At 42.6% G+C, this 16,917-nt stretch overlaps 1 protein-coding gene across 1 annotated transcript in view; it reads left to right on the top strand.

Annotated features, from left to right (window-relative positions):
- KMT2A (lysine methyltransferase 2A) overlaps nucleotides 1-16,917 on the top strand; it is an 85,100-nt gene that overhangs the window by 62,935 nt on the left and 5,248 nt on the right. Inside the window, exons 30-36 of the mRNA XM_040483191.1 lie at nucleotides 1,033-1,091; nucleotides 2,188-2,358; nucleotides 4,176-4,250; nucleotides 14,852-15,026; nucleotides 15,187-15,294; nucleotides 15,956-16,039; nucleotides 16,465-16,594. Of these exons, the coding sequence (XP_040339125.1) occupies nucleotides 1,033-1,091; nucleotides 2,188-2,358; nucleotides 4,176-4,250; nucleotides 14,852-15,026; nucleotides 15,187-15,294; nucleotides 15,956-16,039; nucleotides 16,465-16,594 (802 nt within the window). The remainder of the gene's footprint in view (nucleotides 1-1,032; nucleotides 1,092-2,187; nucleotides 2,359-4,175; nucleotides 4,251-14,851; nucleotides 15,027-15,186; nucleotides 15,295-15,955; nucleotides 16,040-16,464; nucleotides 16,595-16,917) is intronic.

The following is a 16,917-nucleotide window of genomic DNA, read 5'->3' on the forward strand; positions in this document are numbered from 1 at the left end:
TAAATATGCAGATCATTTCTCTAAGGTTAAGCCCTCAGTTCTGTCCACCTCATTTAAAAAAAATAGTTCTTCCTGATTTGTATTATTTTTGTTGCCAAAGCTTTTTTTTTTTTAAGTTTGTTTGTTTATCTATTTATCTATTGGGGTGGGGGAGGGGCAGAGAGAGAGGGAGAGAGAATCCCAAGCAGGCTCCATGCTGTCAACACGGAGCCCAACGTGGGGCTCGATCCCACAAACAACGTGATCGCGAGTGGGACGCTTAACCCAACGGAGCCACCCAGGCGCCCCTTTTTTACATAAAATGAATAATGCTATACATATTGTTCTGTACTTGGTTTTGTTTTGTTTTGTTATTTATTTAAACAGTCCCTTATCGGAGTCCCTGGGTGACTCAGTGGGTTAAGCGTCCGACTCTGGATTTCGGCTCAAGTCATGATCTCATGGTCATGAGATTGAACCCCGAGTTGGGCTCTGCTCTGACAGTGAAGAGCCTGGGCATTCGCTGTCTCCCTCTCTCTCTGCCCCACCCCTGCTTGCACTTTCTCTCTCTCAAAATAAATGAATTAATTTAAAAAAATAAAAAAGATAAACCACCCCTTATTGATATGCATTTGGGTTGTTTCCAAATGTTATTTAATTTAAGAAAAGGGAAACTGGTGGTGGTTTTCTGGCTCGGGCAGCTTGCTTTTATTTTTGGTTAAATCAGTTAACTTCAGTGATTCCAGAACTGCTTTTTTTCTAATACTGAGGGTATGAGAAAAATTTCAAGGATATAATGTACAAACTGCAAAAGCAGAAATTCAATGTCAATATTTGGGAAAGAATCTCATAAGAGATAGTTTTATGTTATGTACCTTATAGTAGTGTGATGGTGTTTATTCAACAGGTAATACACAAATCATCCTGTGGTTCATTTCTAGTAGTTGTTTCATATAGCCCATACAACAGTATGGCAGACTGTGGACAGTTTTTATCTTTGAATTAAAGAGCTAGCTGATGTTACATCTCACATTTGGTTTTCCTTTCATTTAGGCAAGTTCTTCCTGAGATTCAGACAACACAAAATTCAGCAAACGAACAAGAAAGTACAGGTACGTGGGTAGGTAACAGGTTAGAATTAGAATTCCAAAGCCAAACGTACTATAAAAATTGCCTACGTTATCTACTAGCTTTCTAAATTAAAAAATCTTAAGCTCCAAAGAAGTTAAGTGATTGGCCAGAGGTGTAGACTAAACCTCAGAGCGTCTGTCTCCTGGTCCAGTGCCCTTCTACTACATATTCTATGATCAGCTGTCAAGTAGTCTTCTGTTCCACTTGCTCTACAGCAGTGTGATTTTACTAGCTAGCGATTACCTGACTTCATCCCTCAGTGGTCACCGAAGAAAGCCGTATATCTGGTCACAACCCCAGATGCATCTCCATAGCACTTTCCATCATCTGTGCTAATGAATTGGGTCAGTAAAGAACCGGTCACTTCAAGATTAGTAAGATCTGGGTATAAAGCTTTGCCTGTTTTCATCGAGGGAACTTCTCAAAAGAGAGGCAGCTAGAGAAAATGCTCAAGTGTAACATGTGGGATGTGATCCCATTCTGCTGATTGGCTGATTTCTCAGGAGAACTGATACACCTCCTTCTGCAAGAAGGCGGGGGTGTGGGGGGGTTGGTGGCAGGCTTTGGAGCCATATGGGTTGAAATCTCATCTTATATGAACTTGGGCTACTTACTCTCTGCCTCAGGTTTCTTGCCTTTGAAGCGTACATTATAATAACACTTCCCTCACTGGATTGCTGTGAGGTTTCTCTGAGTTAATACACAGGAAGTTCCTAGAAGAATGCCTCGATGCCTAGTGCTTCATTCATATCCATCATTATTAGTTTTTAGCTTTGACCCTACTGGGGGCAGTTGCTTATTGAAAAACTATCAAATTGTCATACCAGGAAGTCATACCACAGAGACAGCATGACTTCAGTTAAAAAAAAAAAAAAAAAAATCCGTTTCTGTCGCTCTCCAGCTATGACCTAGGACAGGCTGCTCCACGGCTTTGAGCCTCAGATTTTGTTATCTGTAAATGGGAGTGATCCTACCAACCATGGAATGTTGTTAGGCTTGGAGATAACGTATCAGTGCTCAGTAAGTGTTTGTTTGCTAATGCAACCACTTTGGCCCCTATCTGTTTTCTCCCTGTAGAACCTAAAACAGTGGAAGAAGAAGAAAGCAATTTCAGCTCTCCACTGATGCTTTGGCTCCAGCAAGAACAGAAAAGAAAGGAAAGCATTGCTGAGAAAAAGCCCAAGAAAGGACTTGTTTTTGAAATTTCGAGTGATGATGGCTTTCAGATCTGTGCGGAAAGTATCGAAGGTGAGTGGATTAAATGAGGTCGCGCGACCCACCTCGCACCTGGCTGGCTGCTTTGTGGAGCATGTGACTCTTGATCTCGGGGTTGTGAGCTCGAATCCCACGATGGGTGTAGAGATTACTTTAAAAAATAAAAATAGAAAAACAGGTTGTCTCGCTAGCTCAGGCCCCGACTCAGCCAGATCTGCCCTTACGTACATTAATTAGCACCACTGATGTGGGTAGTTTTGTGCAAAGTGTTATGGAAGATACTCGAAGGCATTATACATCTAACTTGTCCTTAAGTTCCTGGAGAGATAGAATCCATAACTTAGCTGAGCACATGAGACCTCTTCTCTCTCCAGCCTTGTCTTCTGTGATTTCTTTGTGTACCTTAACTGCCATTCTGTCTCACCCCTGTGCCTTCTCCGTTTCTTCCCTCTGCCTGGAATGTTCTTTCTACCCTGGTATACCTGGTGAACTCTAGCTTGTCCTTCAGGGTTCTGCTTGGAAAGTCTTCCCTGACCTTCTGAGGCAGATAAGCACTCCCACTCCTTCCTTTCTGCTCCTTTTGGAATCTTAAATGCTTCTCGGTATAGCTTAAACTTTGTTTTGTAAATGTCTGTTTGCTTTTACAGTTTACTCAACAGGGAACTTCCTAGAAGGGCTGGCATTTTATTTTCTTGTTCGGTTAGCTGTTGAACTAGTGAACTTTCTCTAGGCAAGAAGTACTAGAGGAGTTGGAAGGAAAGAGCGATCCCTGTGGGTCAGTTAGGGTTATTGAACCCAGGAAAAATGGTGGAATAGAAGATCCCATTAAAAGAGGTAATAGGATTTGAGTTAGGAAAAGACAAATGGGAAAGGCTTTCTAAAAAGAGACACACGCACAGTTAGACAGGATTGCATGTGGTGGGTTTAGAGCATCCTCACGTGGGAGAGGACCTCGAAATCCTTATCGGGTAGTAGTGAGATAGAAAACTGCGAAGGTTAATTGGGCACAAGTTTTGGAGGGCGTTCAGTGCCAAACCATGAGGCCTTTGGAAATCTGGAAAAGTGAAATAAAAGCAGAATTTCAAGAAGCGTAAGGTCGACTCAATTAGAGACATGGACGTGGCAGGAGGTTGCCGATGAGAGCATAGCTACAGTAGAGATGTCCGGTAATAAAGCCCGTTCCCAGCAGGCAGAGAGAGGAAAGAAGGATGGACATACTTCATGACTGCTTGGATACGGAGAGCAGAGAGAGAAGGTGACTGAAGATTCAGGCCTGGGTCACTAAAAATAAAAAAAAAAATAAATAAATACAAAGATACGTAAGGAGAACAAAAAAGCTACGTTGAGTGTATGAGTGCCACATACAACACATTGAGCGTGATGTGCTGGTGACAAGTCCAACAGACAGTAGGAGATCATAGAATCTTAAGTTGGAGCTGGAAGGGACTGAAAAGGTTTTCTCGTCATACCTCGTAGTTTTAAGGAACAGAGGTAAAGATCTCCCCAGAGTCTGGGTTAAATCATTAATGCTAATACTGTTTTGTTCAGGGGCATTGGGAATAGAAGTAACACCATACATTCAGGTTTGGGACCTGGACTACCATCAAGGGATGTGAACGCTTTGGGGATTCAGGGGTCATTTTCAGAAGGTGTGAACCTCCTTTCTAACAGGAGGAAGCACTGCTGGGTAGTGCCCCTGCCCAGCCTCTTATGCACGGAAAACATTAAAACTAAGAAAACAAAAAAACCATTTTAGAAGGGTGTTTTCACCCTGTAGGGATTCTAAGCTCAACGTTTGTGCATGCCATTGGTGTTGGAAGTAGTTGACCAAATATTTCATTTCTGCACAGATGCCTGGAAGTCACTGACAGATAAAGTCCAGGAAGCTCGATCAAATGCCCGCCTAAAGCAGCTCTCATTTGCAGGTAACGGCCGCAGTGGTCATTTTATTCTGAATACTCTGTCTCAGAGTATTCTGGTAGCTTGTTGGTCTAAAACTGTAGAGTTGATTCTACAAAAATGTCAAACTTTTAAAAAAAGAAAATGGAATTCTTATAGTATACAGCACACCCATTTAAAGCATACAGCTCACGGCACCTGGGTGGCTCAGTCGGTTAAGCATCCGACGTCAGCTCAGGTCATGATCTTGTGATTTGTGAGTTTGGGCCCCTCATCAGGCTCAGTGCTGACATCTCAGAGCCTGGATCCTGCTTCGGATTCTGTGTCCCCGTCTCTCTCTGCCCCTCCCCCGCTCACACTTTGTCTCTCTCTCTCCCAAAAATAAACATTAAAAAATAATAATAATAGAGCATACGGTTCAATGGCTCTTAGTGTATTCACAGAGTTGTGCAACCATCACTACGGTATAATTCCAGAACGTTTTCATCATCCCTTCAAGAAACTCCATACTCATTAGCAGTCACTCCTCAGCTCCAACACCCACCACCATTGATCTACTTTCTGTCTCTAGGTATTTGTATGGAATCATACAATTATATGGCCTTTTATGACTGGATTCTTTGATTTATTTATTTAATGTTTATTTACTTTTGAGAGAGAAACAGAGTGCAAGCAGGGGAGGGGCAGAGAGAGGAGACACAGAACCCAAAGCAGGCTCCAGGCTCCGAGCTGTCAGCACTGAGACCGATGCAGGGCTTGAACTCACAAACCATGAGATCGTGATCTGAGTCGAAATCGGACGCTCAACCAACTGAGCCACCCAGACGCCTCTGGATTCTTTGATTTAACATAGTGCTTTCAAGCTTTCTCTCTGCTGTAATGTTGTATCAGTACTTTATTGTATTCTTTTTCTTTTTTTTTTATGCTTGTTTTTGAGAGACCATGCACGCGTACACAAGTGAGCGGGGGAGGGGCAGAGAGAGAGAGGGACAGAGGATCTGAAGCACGCTCCACGCTGGCAACAAGCCCAATACAGGGCTTGAACTCAGGAACCACAAGATGGTGACCTGAGCCAAAGTTGGATGCTTAACCGACCGAGCCACCCAGGAGCTCCATTGTTTTCTTTTTTTTTTTTTTAAACAGATGAATTTTTTTATTGAGGTAAAATTCACATAACATAAATTTATCAATTTAACCTTATTTTTTTCCAGAGTAACCCATTTTTAAGTGTACAATTCACTGGTGTTAAATGTATTCACGTTGTGCAACCATCCATCCATCCCATAACTTTTCTTCTTGTGAAACTGAAACTCCCCTTTCCCCATTGTCTCCCGCCCCCGGCAACCACCATTCTCCTTTCTGTCTGTATGTATTTTGATTATTTTCAGTACCTCATGTAAATGGAATTATACGATAAGTGGACTGGCTCATCTCACTTAGCATTATGCCCTCAAGATTCATCCATGCTGTAGCAGAGTGCAAAATTTCCTTCCTTTTTAAGGCTGAATAATATTTCACTGTATTTATATGTCACCGTTTGCTGATTGATTCACCCATCCACGGATACTTGTTGCTTCCACATTTTAGCCATTGTGAATCGTTCTGCTGTGAATGTGGGTGTATAGATATCTATTCAAGACCCTACTGTCCAGGGCCCCTGCGGGGCTCAGTCAATTAAGCGTCCAACTCTTGGTTTTGGCTCAGGTCATGATCCCAGGGTCGTGGGATTGAGCCCCGCATCAGGCTCCCCCCTGGTTGTGGAGTCTGCTCAAGATTCTCTCTCTCCTCTCTCTGCCCCTCTCCCCTGCTCTCAAAACATCAATAAATAAATGAAATAGTTCCTATTAAAAAAAAAAAAAAAGACCTTGCTTTCCATTTCCGGGAGGCATATACCCAGAAGTTGGATTGCTGGATCATTGCTTTTTGTTTTTTTTAATGGTAATTCCATTTTTAATTTTTTAAGGAACCACCATACTAGTTTCCCCAGTGGCTGCACCATTTTACATGCCCACCAGCAGTGCCCGAGGGTTCCAATTTCTTCACCTCCTCTTTTTTTTGATAGAAGCCAGCTAAAGCGATGTGAAATGGTATCTCATTATAGTTTCGATTCACATTTCCCTAATGATTCGTGATGTTGAGCATCTTTACATGGGCTTATTGGCTATTTGTAGGTCTTCTTTGGAAAAAATGAAGGCTTCTGTTTAAGGCCTTTGCTTGTTTCTTAATCAGGCTTTGTTGTTGTTGTTGTTGTTTTTAATGTTTATTTATTTTTGAGAGAGAGAGGGAGACGGACAGAGTGCGAGAGGGAGAGAGGCAGAGAGAGAGGGAGACACAGAATTTGAAGTAGGCTCCAGGCTCTGAGCTGTCAGCACAGAGCTCGAACTCACGAACTGCATGATCATGACCTGAGCTAAAGTCAGATTCCCAACCGACTGAGCCACCCAGGTGCCCCTGTTGTTATTATTGTTGTTATGGTTGAGTTTTAAAAGTTGTCTCTACGTTCTAGATATTAATCAGACAGATGATTTATAATATACATATCTACGTATAGAGATAGAGATAGATTAGATATAGATATATTTGTGAGGGAGATATTTGGGGGCAAATATGTCTCTACAGTGTAGATATTAATGAGAGGGATAATTTGCTATATATATATTTAGATTTGTGAGGGAGATATTTGGGGGGCAAGAACATATGATTTGTTGGTCCCGTGCCCAACTGCGGTGGTCATTGGGTGAACTGTAGTTAAATTTGTACTTTGCCTCTCCCAGTAGTCATTTTGAACTGATTACTTACAATATGTATAAAATCCTACTCCTGGAGTAAGCCAGCATTCTGAACTTTGTTCGCAGCCTCAAACTGAGTAGCCAGCCCTTTGTTCTGGCCAAAAGGACAGAATTTCCTTTGATTTATCCATGTCGTTTACTGCCACATGGAATGGTGGTAAGAAACCATGTACTTTGGAGGGAGAAAAAACTGAGTACAAGCCACATTTCTGCCCTTTTGCTATCAACATTCCACTGAGTGCAAGCTAATTGATTTCTCTGAGTCTCAATATCCTTATCTAAAAGGGAATATTGGGACACCTGGGTGGCTCACTTAGTTGAGAGTTTGACTTTGGCTCAGGTCATGATCGCGAGTTCCTGAGTTCAAGCCCCACACAGGGCTGTCTGCTGTGAGTGCTTCAGATCCTCTGCCTTCCCTCTCCCTGCCTCTCCCCCACTCATGCTTGCTCTCTCTCTCTTTTAAAAATAAATAAAAACATGAAAGAAAAATAAAAAGGAGGGGTGCTTGGGTGGCTCAGTCAGTTAAGCGTCCCAACTTCGGCTCAGTTCATGATCTTGTAGTTCTTGAGTTCAAGCCCCATGTTGGGCTCTGTGCTGACAGCTTGGAGCCTGGAGCCTGCTTTGGATTCTGTGTCTCCCTGTCTTTCTCTGCCCCTCCCCCTCTCGCACTCTTTTTCTTTCTTTCTCTCAAAAATAAACATTAAAAAATTTTTAAAAAAAGAAAAAGGAATTTTAATGTGACCTTCAAAATTTATAGTGAGGATTAATTAACGTGTTGTGTCAACTATACTCAAATAAAACATTTTTTTTAAAAAGGGACCTGACATTATTGACTACTTATATGTATGTAGATAAATACGGTTATTTATATGTATACAAGTAATGTTATTTATTTATATATCTTAATTTACCTAATATGCCAAATAAAGACCATTATCCTTACGGAAAAGATTTGAGACAATTCAGAGAAATCATCGAAGACTAGCTTTGGGGGGGAGGTAATAGTATATTTTCATATATGGTATGAAGTGAGGGTCAACTGCATTCTGTTGCATGTGGATACCTGGTTTTCCAAGCATCACTTGTTGAAAAGACTGTCTTTTCCCCCCATTAAATGGTCTTGGCACCGTGGTCAAAACTCATGTGACCAGGGGCTCCTGGCTGGCTCAGTCAGGGGAACATGTGACTCTTGATCTCGGAGTTGTGAGTTTGAGCCCCGTGTTGGGTGTGCACATTACTTAAAAATAAAATCTTTTAAAAAAAAAGGCATGTGACCAGGTATGCAGCAGTTTATTACTAGACTCAGTTCTATTCCATTAGTCTGTATGTCTGTCTTTATGCCAGTACCACATTGTTTTGATTAATTACTGTACATCTGTGGTAAACTTTGAAAGCAGGAAATTTGGAGTTCTCCGGTTTTGTTCTTTCTCAGGATTATTTTGGCTACTCAGGATCCCCTCAGATTCCGTATGAATTTTAAGATGAGCTTTTCTATTTTTGCAAAAAAATGTTATTGGGATGTTGATGGAAATTGCACTGAATCTGTAGATCACTTTGGTAGTATTGACATTTTAACAGTGTTAAGTCTTCTAACCCGTGAACACGAGATATGTTTCCTTTTATTTAGGTCTTCAATTTCTTTTAGCAGTGTTTTGTAGTTTTCATTGTATAAGTCTTTTACCTCCTTGATTAAGTTAGTTTGTAAGTCCTTTTTTCTTTGTGATGCTATCGTAAATAGAATCGTTTTGTAATTGCCTTTTCAGATTGTTCGTGGTTAGTGTATAGAAACTCAACTGATTTTTGTGTGTTGATTTTATCCTATTACTTTGATGAATTCACTTATTTTTAACAAGTGTTTTGTGGTATCATTAGAGTTTTCTACATATAAGATCATATCCTCTGCAAACAGAGATAATCTTACTTCTTCCTTTCCAATTTAGGTGACTTTTATTTCTTTTTTTTACTTAATAGAAGTGGTGAAAGTGGGCATCCTTGCTTCATTCATGACCTTGGAGGGAAAGCTTTCAATCTTTCACTATTGGATATAGTATTCTCTGTGGGTTGGTCAGTACGTGGCTTTTATTAGTACTTCATTCCTTTATATTGCCAAATAATACTCCATTTTGTGGATATACCATATGTCGTTTATCCATTCATCAACTCATGGACATTGGGTGTTTTCCGCCTTCTGAACCCCTGAACCGTAAGATCATGAGCCAAGCGGAAATCAGTTTCAGACGCTTAACTGACTGAGCCACCAAGGTGCACCCTGTATAGACATGTTTTTATTTCTCTTGGATATATACCGAGGAGTGGAATTGCTGGGTCATGTGGTGACTCTATGTTTATATTTTGAGGAACTGGGGCACATGGGTGGCTCAGTCAGTTGAGCGACTTGACTTCAGCTCAGGTCATGATCTCGTGGTTTGTGAGTTTGAGCCCCGTGTCAGGCTCTGTGCTGACAGCTTGGAGCCGGCTTCTGATTCTGTGTCTCCCCCTCTCTCTGCCCCTCCCCCACTCACACTCTGTCTCTCTCGCTCTTTCAAAAATAAATAAATATTTTTTTAAAAAGAAAAGAAAGAAAGAAAAATTAAACTTTGAGGAACTGCTAGATTGTTTTTTGAGTAGCTGCACCATTTTACACCAGCAATGTTTGATGGATCCAATACCTATATCCTTGTCAACACTTGTTATTGGCTGTCTTTTTGTTATGGGTATCCTCCTGAATTATTTGTTCAAAAATAAATACATAAACTTAAAAAAATTAAAAATAAATAAAACATGATTAACTATCTTATTAACAGGCTTTTACATTTTTATTTTGAGAGAGAGAGAGAGAGAGAGAGAGAGCACGAGCAGGGGAGGGGCAGGGAGAGAGGGAGAGAGAGAATCACAGGCAGGCTCCACACTGCTAGCCCAAAGCCCAGCACGGGGCTCAAACCCACAAACCACGAGATCGTGACCCGAGCCGAAATCCAGAGTCAGATGCTTAACCAACTGAGCTAACCAGGAGCCCCAACTATTTTATTCACAGATTTATTAACAAAGATTCAGAACTTGGAGATAATCTAGACAAAGATGGAGGAGACAGGCTCTCTGTTACATTAATGGCAGACACATAAATTATGAATACAGCTGATCGGAGGAGCGGTTAAGCAACCAGCTATGAAAATTTTCGACTCTTTTGCCCCTCCATCCAACAATTCCACTTCTAGGAAAGTATCCTCTGGGTAGTCTCAGCCAAGTCATGAAAAGTGTATGAGGGTAGGTTAGCATCCTTAAGTCAGGCTCAGCGGGGTAAGCGCCTGACTCTTGGTTTCTGCTCAGGTCATGGTCTCATGGCTGGTGAGTTTGAGTCCCGCCTGAGGCTCTGCACTGACAGTGCTTGGGGTTCTCTCTCCCTCTCTGCCCCTCCCCCGTTCACGCTGTCTCTGTCTCTGTCTCTGTTTCTCTCAAAAGAAATAAACTTAAAAAATATGTACGAGGGTGGACTGGGAGAGGGGAGATTGGGAAGAGAATTTAAAAGAAAAAATGTATGCGGGTGTTCATTCCAACATGTGCTAGCAAAAAACTAGAGGCAGCAAGCCAAATACTCCTCAACAGGAGAATTTAGAAAGAGGTCCAAAGTAAATTAATTGGAAGGGGCTGGTTGTAACCATATGTATCTGGTATGATCATGACTCCCTTTAGGTACGTTCATGTTATACACCCACATATCCACACACGCGTACTCTATCTCAATCTATAGAATGGTTGCCTCAGAGTGTCACCTGGGGAATTCAAATGGGCAACTTGGACTTCCTGTACTGTTTCACTTTATTTCCGTGAGTGGATATCACTTTTATGAATTTTTTTTTTAATTTTTTTTTTCAACGTTTATTTATTTTTGCGACAGAGAGAGACAGAGCATGAACGGGGGAGGGGCAGAGAGAGAGGGAGACACAGAATCGGAAACAGGCTCCAGGCTCTGAGCCATCAGCCCAGAGCCCGACGCGGGGCTCGAACTCACGGACCGCGAGATCGTGACCTGGCTGAAGTCGGACGCTTAACCGACTGCGCCACCCAGGCGCCCCTATGAATTTTTAAAAAAGAGTGAATTCAAGTGCAGTTGTTAAAAAAGCAGATGGCAAATAAACTTTTAAAAAGATCTTCTGAGCATTGAGTAGGGTATAGAATTGTTGAATCATTATGTGACATGCTTGAAACTAGTGTAGTACTGTATATAAGAAAAAAAGAAAAAGAAAAGACAAAAAAGAGTTCGGATTCTCCTAGGTTCTCAGCCTCTGCCCCTCACTCTACCCTCGTGCTAGGCTTGTTCAGCCATTCTCACCCTCTCGCATTACACCCCTGTGATTCATCCAGTCTTCCTACCATCCCTCATATCTCAAGCCAAAAGAGTCCAGTAAATCTTGACTTCTTTCCTTTCCCTCACCATTCACATCCAGTTGGTCGCTGCCGTTGACTCTACCCCAAAAGTGTGAGTCCTGTTCCCTTCCTCTGTCTCCTTCTTTCCTCAGGAATAGCCTTTGTCATTCTCTCACCAGTAATCTCAGAAAGCCTTCTAAATGGTCCCTGAGTCTCCCGTCTCCTCCTGGTGGTGAATCCTCAGTGTCCCCAGAAGTACCTCAGAAGCTTCTTTGGTTGCCTACTAATTGTAGAATAAAGTGTTCAGCCCTTAAATGTTGGTTATTTAAAAATATTACTGAACCCTTGAATGTGCCTGGCGTCATGTTGGACACTTAGGATATAACTGCTGAGTAGAAGCAGACTCAGGCCTGCTCTCCAAGGTTTCCAACCCATTGACCCCTTCACAACGAGGTCCTTGCCTCACGACTTTCTATCTAGTGGCAGAGATAAGTACTCTGAAGAATGAAATCAAGTGCACAGGGTGGGTAGCTGGTGGCAGGGAGCCTCCTCTAGATAGAGTGGTCAGGAAAGGATTTTCTTGAAGAGATGACATTAAATAAAGCTGAGGCCTGAGTGATGACAAGAAGGAGCGAGTCATGCGACAAGTAGAGTAAAAGCCCTCAATGCAGAAGAAACAGCACAGAAAAAAGCCCTAAAGTGGGAATACCTTTGGTGTGTTTATTGTCTGTCTCTTCCATGAAATAAAAGCTCCATAAATACAGGTGTTTGCCTGTCTCGTTCACCTCTGTATTCACAGGCTGTGTCTGGCACAGCAGAACGATGGAAAGAAAATGTGGGATATAGTAGGTGCTCAGGAAATATTCGTTGCATGAGTGAATGAATCGTCCACAACAGAAGAGATTGCTCCCGCAGTATTTTATACTGTACCTTTATTTGGATGCTTTCACAGTGTGTGACTTGGGTACCTGTTGGCCTCTCTCTGCCAAGAGCTGGAGAATGGGGGCCGTTCTTTGTTCAAATTCATCTTTGTTCTCCCCATTACTGACACAGTATTTAATCTCGCTTTAAGCCCTCCAGTGAAAGTAGAGTTGAGCACTCAGTCTAAGTATAAAAATGAACTTTTTCTATGGAAATAAGTATGTTTTTCCAGTGTCTTTTTCTGCCTAGGAATCCACAACAATCTAAAATTCCTAGGAAAAAATTTCTTGGGGAAAATCAGTGTTGTGTGGGGAAAGAAAAGATATTTGCCATGATCTTAATTGGCTTATAAGCTCCTCTATTGGAGGCTTGAGTTGTATACTTAGGTTGAATTCTAGCTGGAACACAGTTGTGTCCAAAGAATGTGTCTGAAGACTGAACCTTCTACTTGCATTGAAACCAAATGATCTCCCTTAGAAATTCTCTAAGTGAAGTAAAAATCGGGCAACTAATAGTAACTTTCCACTCTTCTCAAAAAATTATCAGGGACATAGAAGAATTTTAAAATATGAAAAAGCAACCGCAAGAACAAAGTGAAAGGTAGACAGGGTCCCATCCCCCAGAAGTAATCCTTGTCAACATTTAAACCCAGATAGCCTCCCAGGCATGACACACAGTCCCCAAATTACACTGAGGTTGCATCTCTAAATATGCTTCATAGCACAAAGGGTGTGACTGTTGGAATTGTGCGTGTGATCCTAGCACAACAGACACCCTTGTCTTGATATCTGTTAATAATACCAAAAACAATATTGCAATGAAAGAATATTGTTGACTTTATAAAAATGTAAAGAATATGGGCTATTTTGGGGCTCCTGGGTGGCTCAGCTGGTTATGATACTGGCTCAAGTAGTGATCTTGATGTCCTAAGATGAAGCCTGCTGTCAGGTGCTCAGTCTCTCAAAGTAAATATATATATATGATTTTTTTTTTAAGATTTTACTTTTAAGTAATCTCCACACCCAACATGGGGCTCGAACTTAACAACCCCGAGATCAAGAGTCACATGCTCTACTGACTGGGCCAGCCAGGCGCCCCCAACATTAGCTATTTCTAGTGTCAAAGTAGTGGAATTGCCCCATCCCTTTAATGCAAGGCGACAGTTCGGAAGGACTTTCACCATCTATGCCCACAACTTATATAAATGTTATTTTTATAATGGCACCTGGATGGCTCCGTCGGTTAAGCATCTGACCAGCTCAGGTCATGATCTCACAGTCTTTGAGTTCAAGCCCTGCATCAGGGTCTCTGCTCTCAGTACAGAGCCCGCTTTGGATTCTCTATGCCCCTCCCCCACTCATTCTCTCTCTCTCTCTCTCTCTCTCTCTCTCTCTCTCTCTGTGTCAAAAATAAACATTAAAAAACTAGTAAGTGTAGGGGCGCCTGGGTGGCTCAGTCGGTTGAGCGTCTGACTTCGGCTCAGGTCGTGATCTTGCGGTCCGTGAGTTCGAGCCCCGTGTCGGGCTCTGTGCTGACAGCTCAGAGCCTGGAGCCTGCTGATTCTGTCTCCTTCTCTCTCTGACCCTCCCCCCATTCATGCTCTGTCTCTCTCTGTCTCAAAAATAAATAAACGTTAAAAAAAAATTAAAGAACTAGTAAGTGTAATTTTTGTAAACTAAAATCAGAAATGCTCATTAATGTCATGAGACTAAGTGAGTAAGCACCTCTCAAGCGTACTACTCCATACGCTCACTATAACAACAAAAGAGAGTTCCGTGCTAGGGGCTTATTGCTAGCCATTCTTTTAAATTTTAGGGAAGTATCTATGTGAGTGTGAAGTTAGAGAACCCAGTTACCCCATTAACCTATAAACAAAAATGGGATCATGGTTGAAGCTCTGTAGTCCAAGGTTCAGAGCTTGTCATGCTAGCAGTGACCTCGGGTGTGGTGTTTAAATTCACTGAGCCTAGATTTACTGACCTGAAAATGCAGCTGGTGACCCCTGCCTCATGTGGGCATTAAGACCACGAAGTGAAATAACACATACAACCTATCTGTGTACATAAGAGCATAGAAAACAGTTTGGTGGTGTGTGTGTGTGGTTTTTTTTTTTTTTTTTTTCACTTAATCGTGAACATTTTCCATATTGGTAGATCTGAGCCTGTGTCATCCTAATGGCTAGTTAATGCTAATTCTTGGCTAGTCTTTAATGCAGTTCACCCCCGAGCAGCCTCTGGCAGAGCTCTTCTCTAGCTCAAGCATTTTTCTTTTGATTTTTTTAAATGTTTGTTTATTTTTGAGAGAGAGAGAGCATGAGCAGGGGAGGGGCAGAGAGAGAGGGAGACACGGAATCCGAAGCAGGCTCCAGGCTCTGAGCTGCCAGCGCAGAGCCTGACCCGGGGCTCGAACCCACAAACTGTGAGATCCTGACCTGAGCCAAAGTCGGACGCTCAACTGACTGAGCCACCCAGGCGCCTCTCAAGCATTTCTTTAATACCAGGCAGTCTCCTGTTGACTGCGCCCTCACTACCCTGGTGCCTTCTGTCCGACAGGTGTTAACGGCTTGAGGATGCTGGGGATTCTTCACGATGCGGTCGTGTTCCTGATTGAGCAGCTCTCTGGTGCCAAGCACTGCAGGAATTACAAATTCCGTTTCCACAAACCGGAGGAGGCCAACGAACCCCCCCTGAACCCTCATGGCTCGGCCAGGGCCGAAGTTCACCTGAGGCAAGTTCCATTCTCTTTCGGAAGCAGGTTCGGGTCCCTATATTTTTACGTATGATGGCATTATTTTCCCACGCGACCTTTGAGATTTCCAGCGTCAAAGCTGTCCACTGCTTCTGTTAAAGCCTTTCTGTTACAACACGTTTTCATCTTTTGGCTCCAGGAAGTCAGCATTTGACATGTTTAACTTCCTGGCTTCTAAACATCGGCAGCCTCCCGAATACAACCCTAATGATGAGGAGGAGGAGGAGGTACAGCTGAAGTCTGCTCGGTAAGTCTGGAGTTGAAGGGTCGTTAGGAACACTCTTTGCTCCCCTCTACTCTGGCTGTTCAGGGCACTGTGCGGGTTTGCTCGCGTCACAGTTTCCCAGATAACATCTAAGAAGACTATGAAATACAGTTTGTGTCAAGGTAGCAGCATTGCTTCTTGGCCCTTTGGCTGAGATCAAGCATAAGGTAGCAGTAAGCGGGCTGGCACAGAGAGAAATGTGTTGGAGAGGAGAAATTCAGACAACGCTAAGAGGCCGTGTTTCATTTTCTTTAACCAAAGTGTATATACCCTGTCAGCTCTGGACGTACCACCATAGTCCCCATGGTCAAGTACTATGTATATTATAGGCCTAATTTTTTTTTTTAATATTTTTTTTAACATTTATTTATAATTTTTGAGACAGAGAGAGACAGAGCATGAATGGGGGAGGGTCAGAGAGAGGGAGACACAGAATCTGAAACAGGCTCCAGGCTCTGAGCTGTCAGCACAGAGCCCAACGTGGGGCTCGGACTCACGGACCGCGAGATCGTGACCTGAGCCGAAGTTGGCTGCTTAACCGACTGAGCCACCCAGGCGCCCCAATTATAGGCCTAATTTTATAAGACACTTGTGCTTGGCACTGAGCAAAGAGAACTCATTAGTAATATGCCTGTCTCTTTAGGAGAGCAACAAGTATGGACCTGCCGATGCCCATGCGTTTCCGGCATTTAAAGAAGACTTCTAAGGAGGCAGTCGGTGTCTATAGGTATGGCTAAAATTGTAGAAAGAACTATATGAAACTTATCATTTTCCAAAGTCAAAGGGAACCAAATGCTGGAATGACCCCCCCCCCTTCAGTAAGTGAGGTTTTTCTCGCTATTGTTGATGGAACCTGATGTTCTGACATCCTGTACTTCCTTGTGTTGAACAAGGAACTTAACATAGTGAGCATTAAAATACTGCTACTTCTAGTATGTTATAGAGTGGAAGAAATCTTTCCTTGGCCGTTTGTTAAAACAATGAATATACTCCTCAAATCAAGTGGGTCCAGATTCTTTTTTTCTCTTCAAGTGTCTGTCCTTCCTGGGGAACTAACAGACCAGGAGGCTTTAGTCATTTATTCATGTGTTCACACAGTTAACCAAATTTGCAAAATCCATGGCTGATCTCTTTTCCGTCTTTATGCCCTAGGTCTCCCATTCACGGCCGGGGTCTTTTCTGTAAGAGAAACATCGATGCGGGTGAGATGGTGATTGAGTATGCTGGCAATGTCATCCGTTCCATCCAGACTGACAAGCGAGAGAAGTATTATGACAGCAAGGTGAGTGGCCCGCTTTCACCGGCCCACTTCTGGTGTTGCATGTGGAAAGGGGCCATCGACTACAAATACGATCCCTACAGCCCAAAAGAAATAGGATATTTTATTACTTTGTACATCTTTTTTTTTTTTTTTTTTTTTACACCTTTGAAATCTATGGTGGGCCCCAGGAAAAGCTCAGAATCTGCCTTAAGGGTTGGTACCCAAAGAAAATATTTGTAGGTTTGTCTGAGTGGACCAAAATCACACGGCGACACGACGTTTTAGGCTTCTCCTTCCCGTGGAGACATTAAGAAACCTCTAGTGCGGCGGCTGGAGTATTGGAG

This window comes from Herpailurus yagouaroundi, unplaced genomic scaffold (assembly GCF_014898765.1).
Source record: "Herpailurus yagouaroundi ecotype Mexico unplaced genomic scaffold, PumYag 161, whole genome shotgun sequence".
NCBI lineage: Eukaryota > Metazoa > Chordata > Mammalia > Carnivora > Felidae > Herpailurus > Herpailurus yagouaroundi.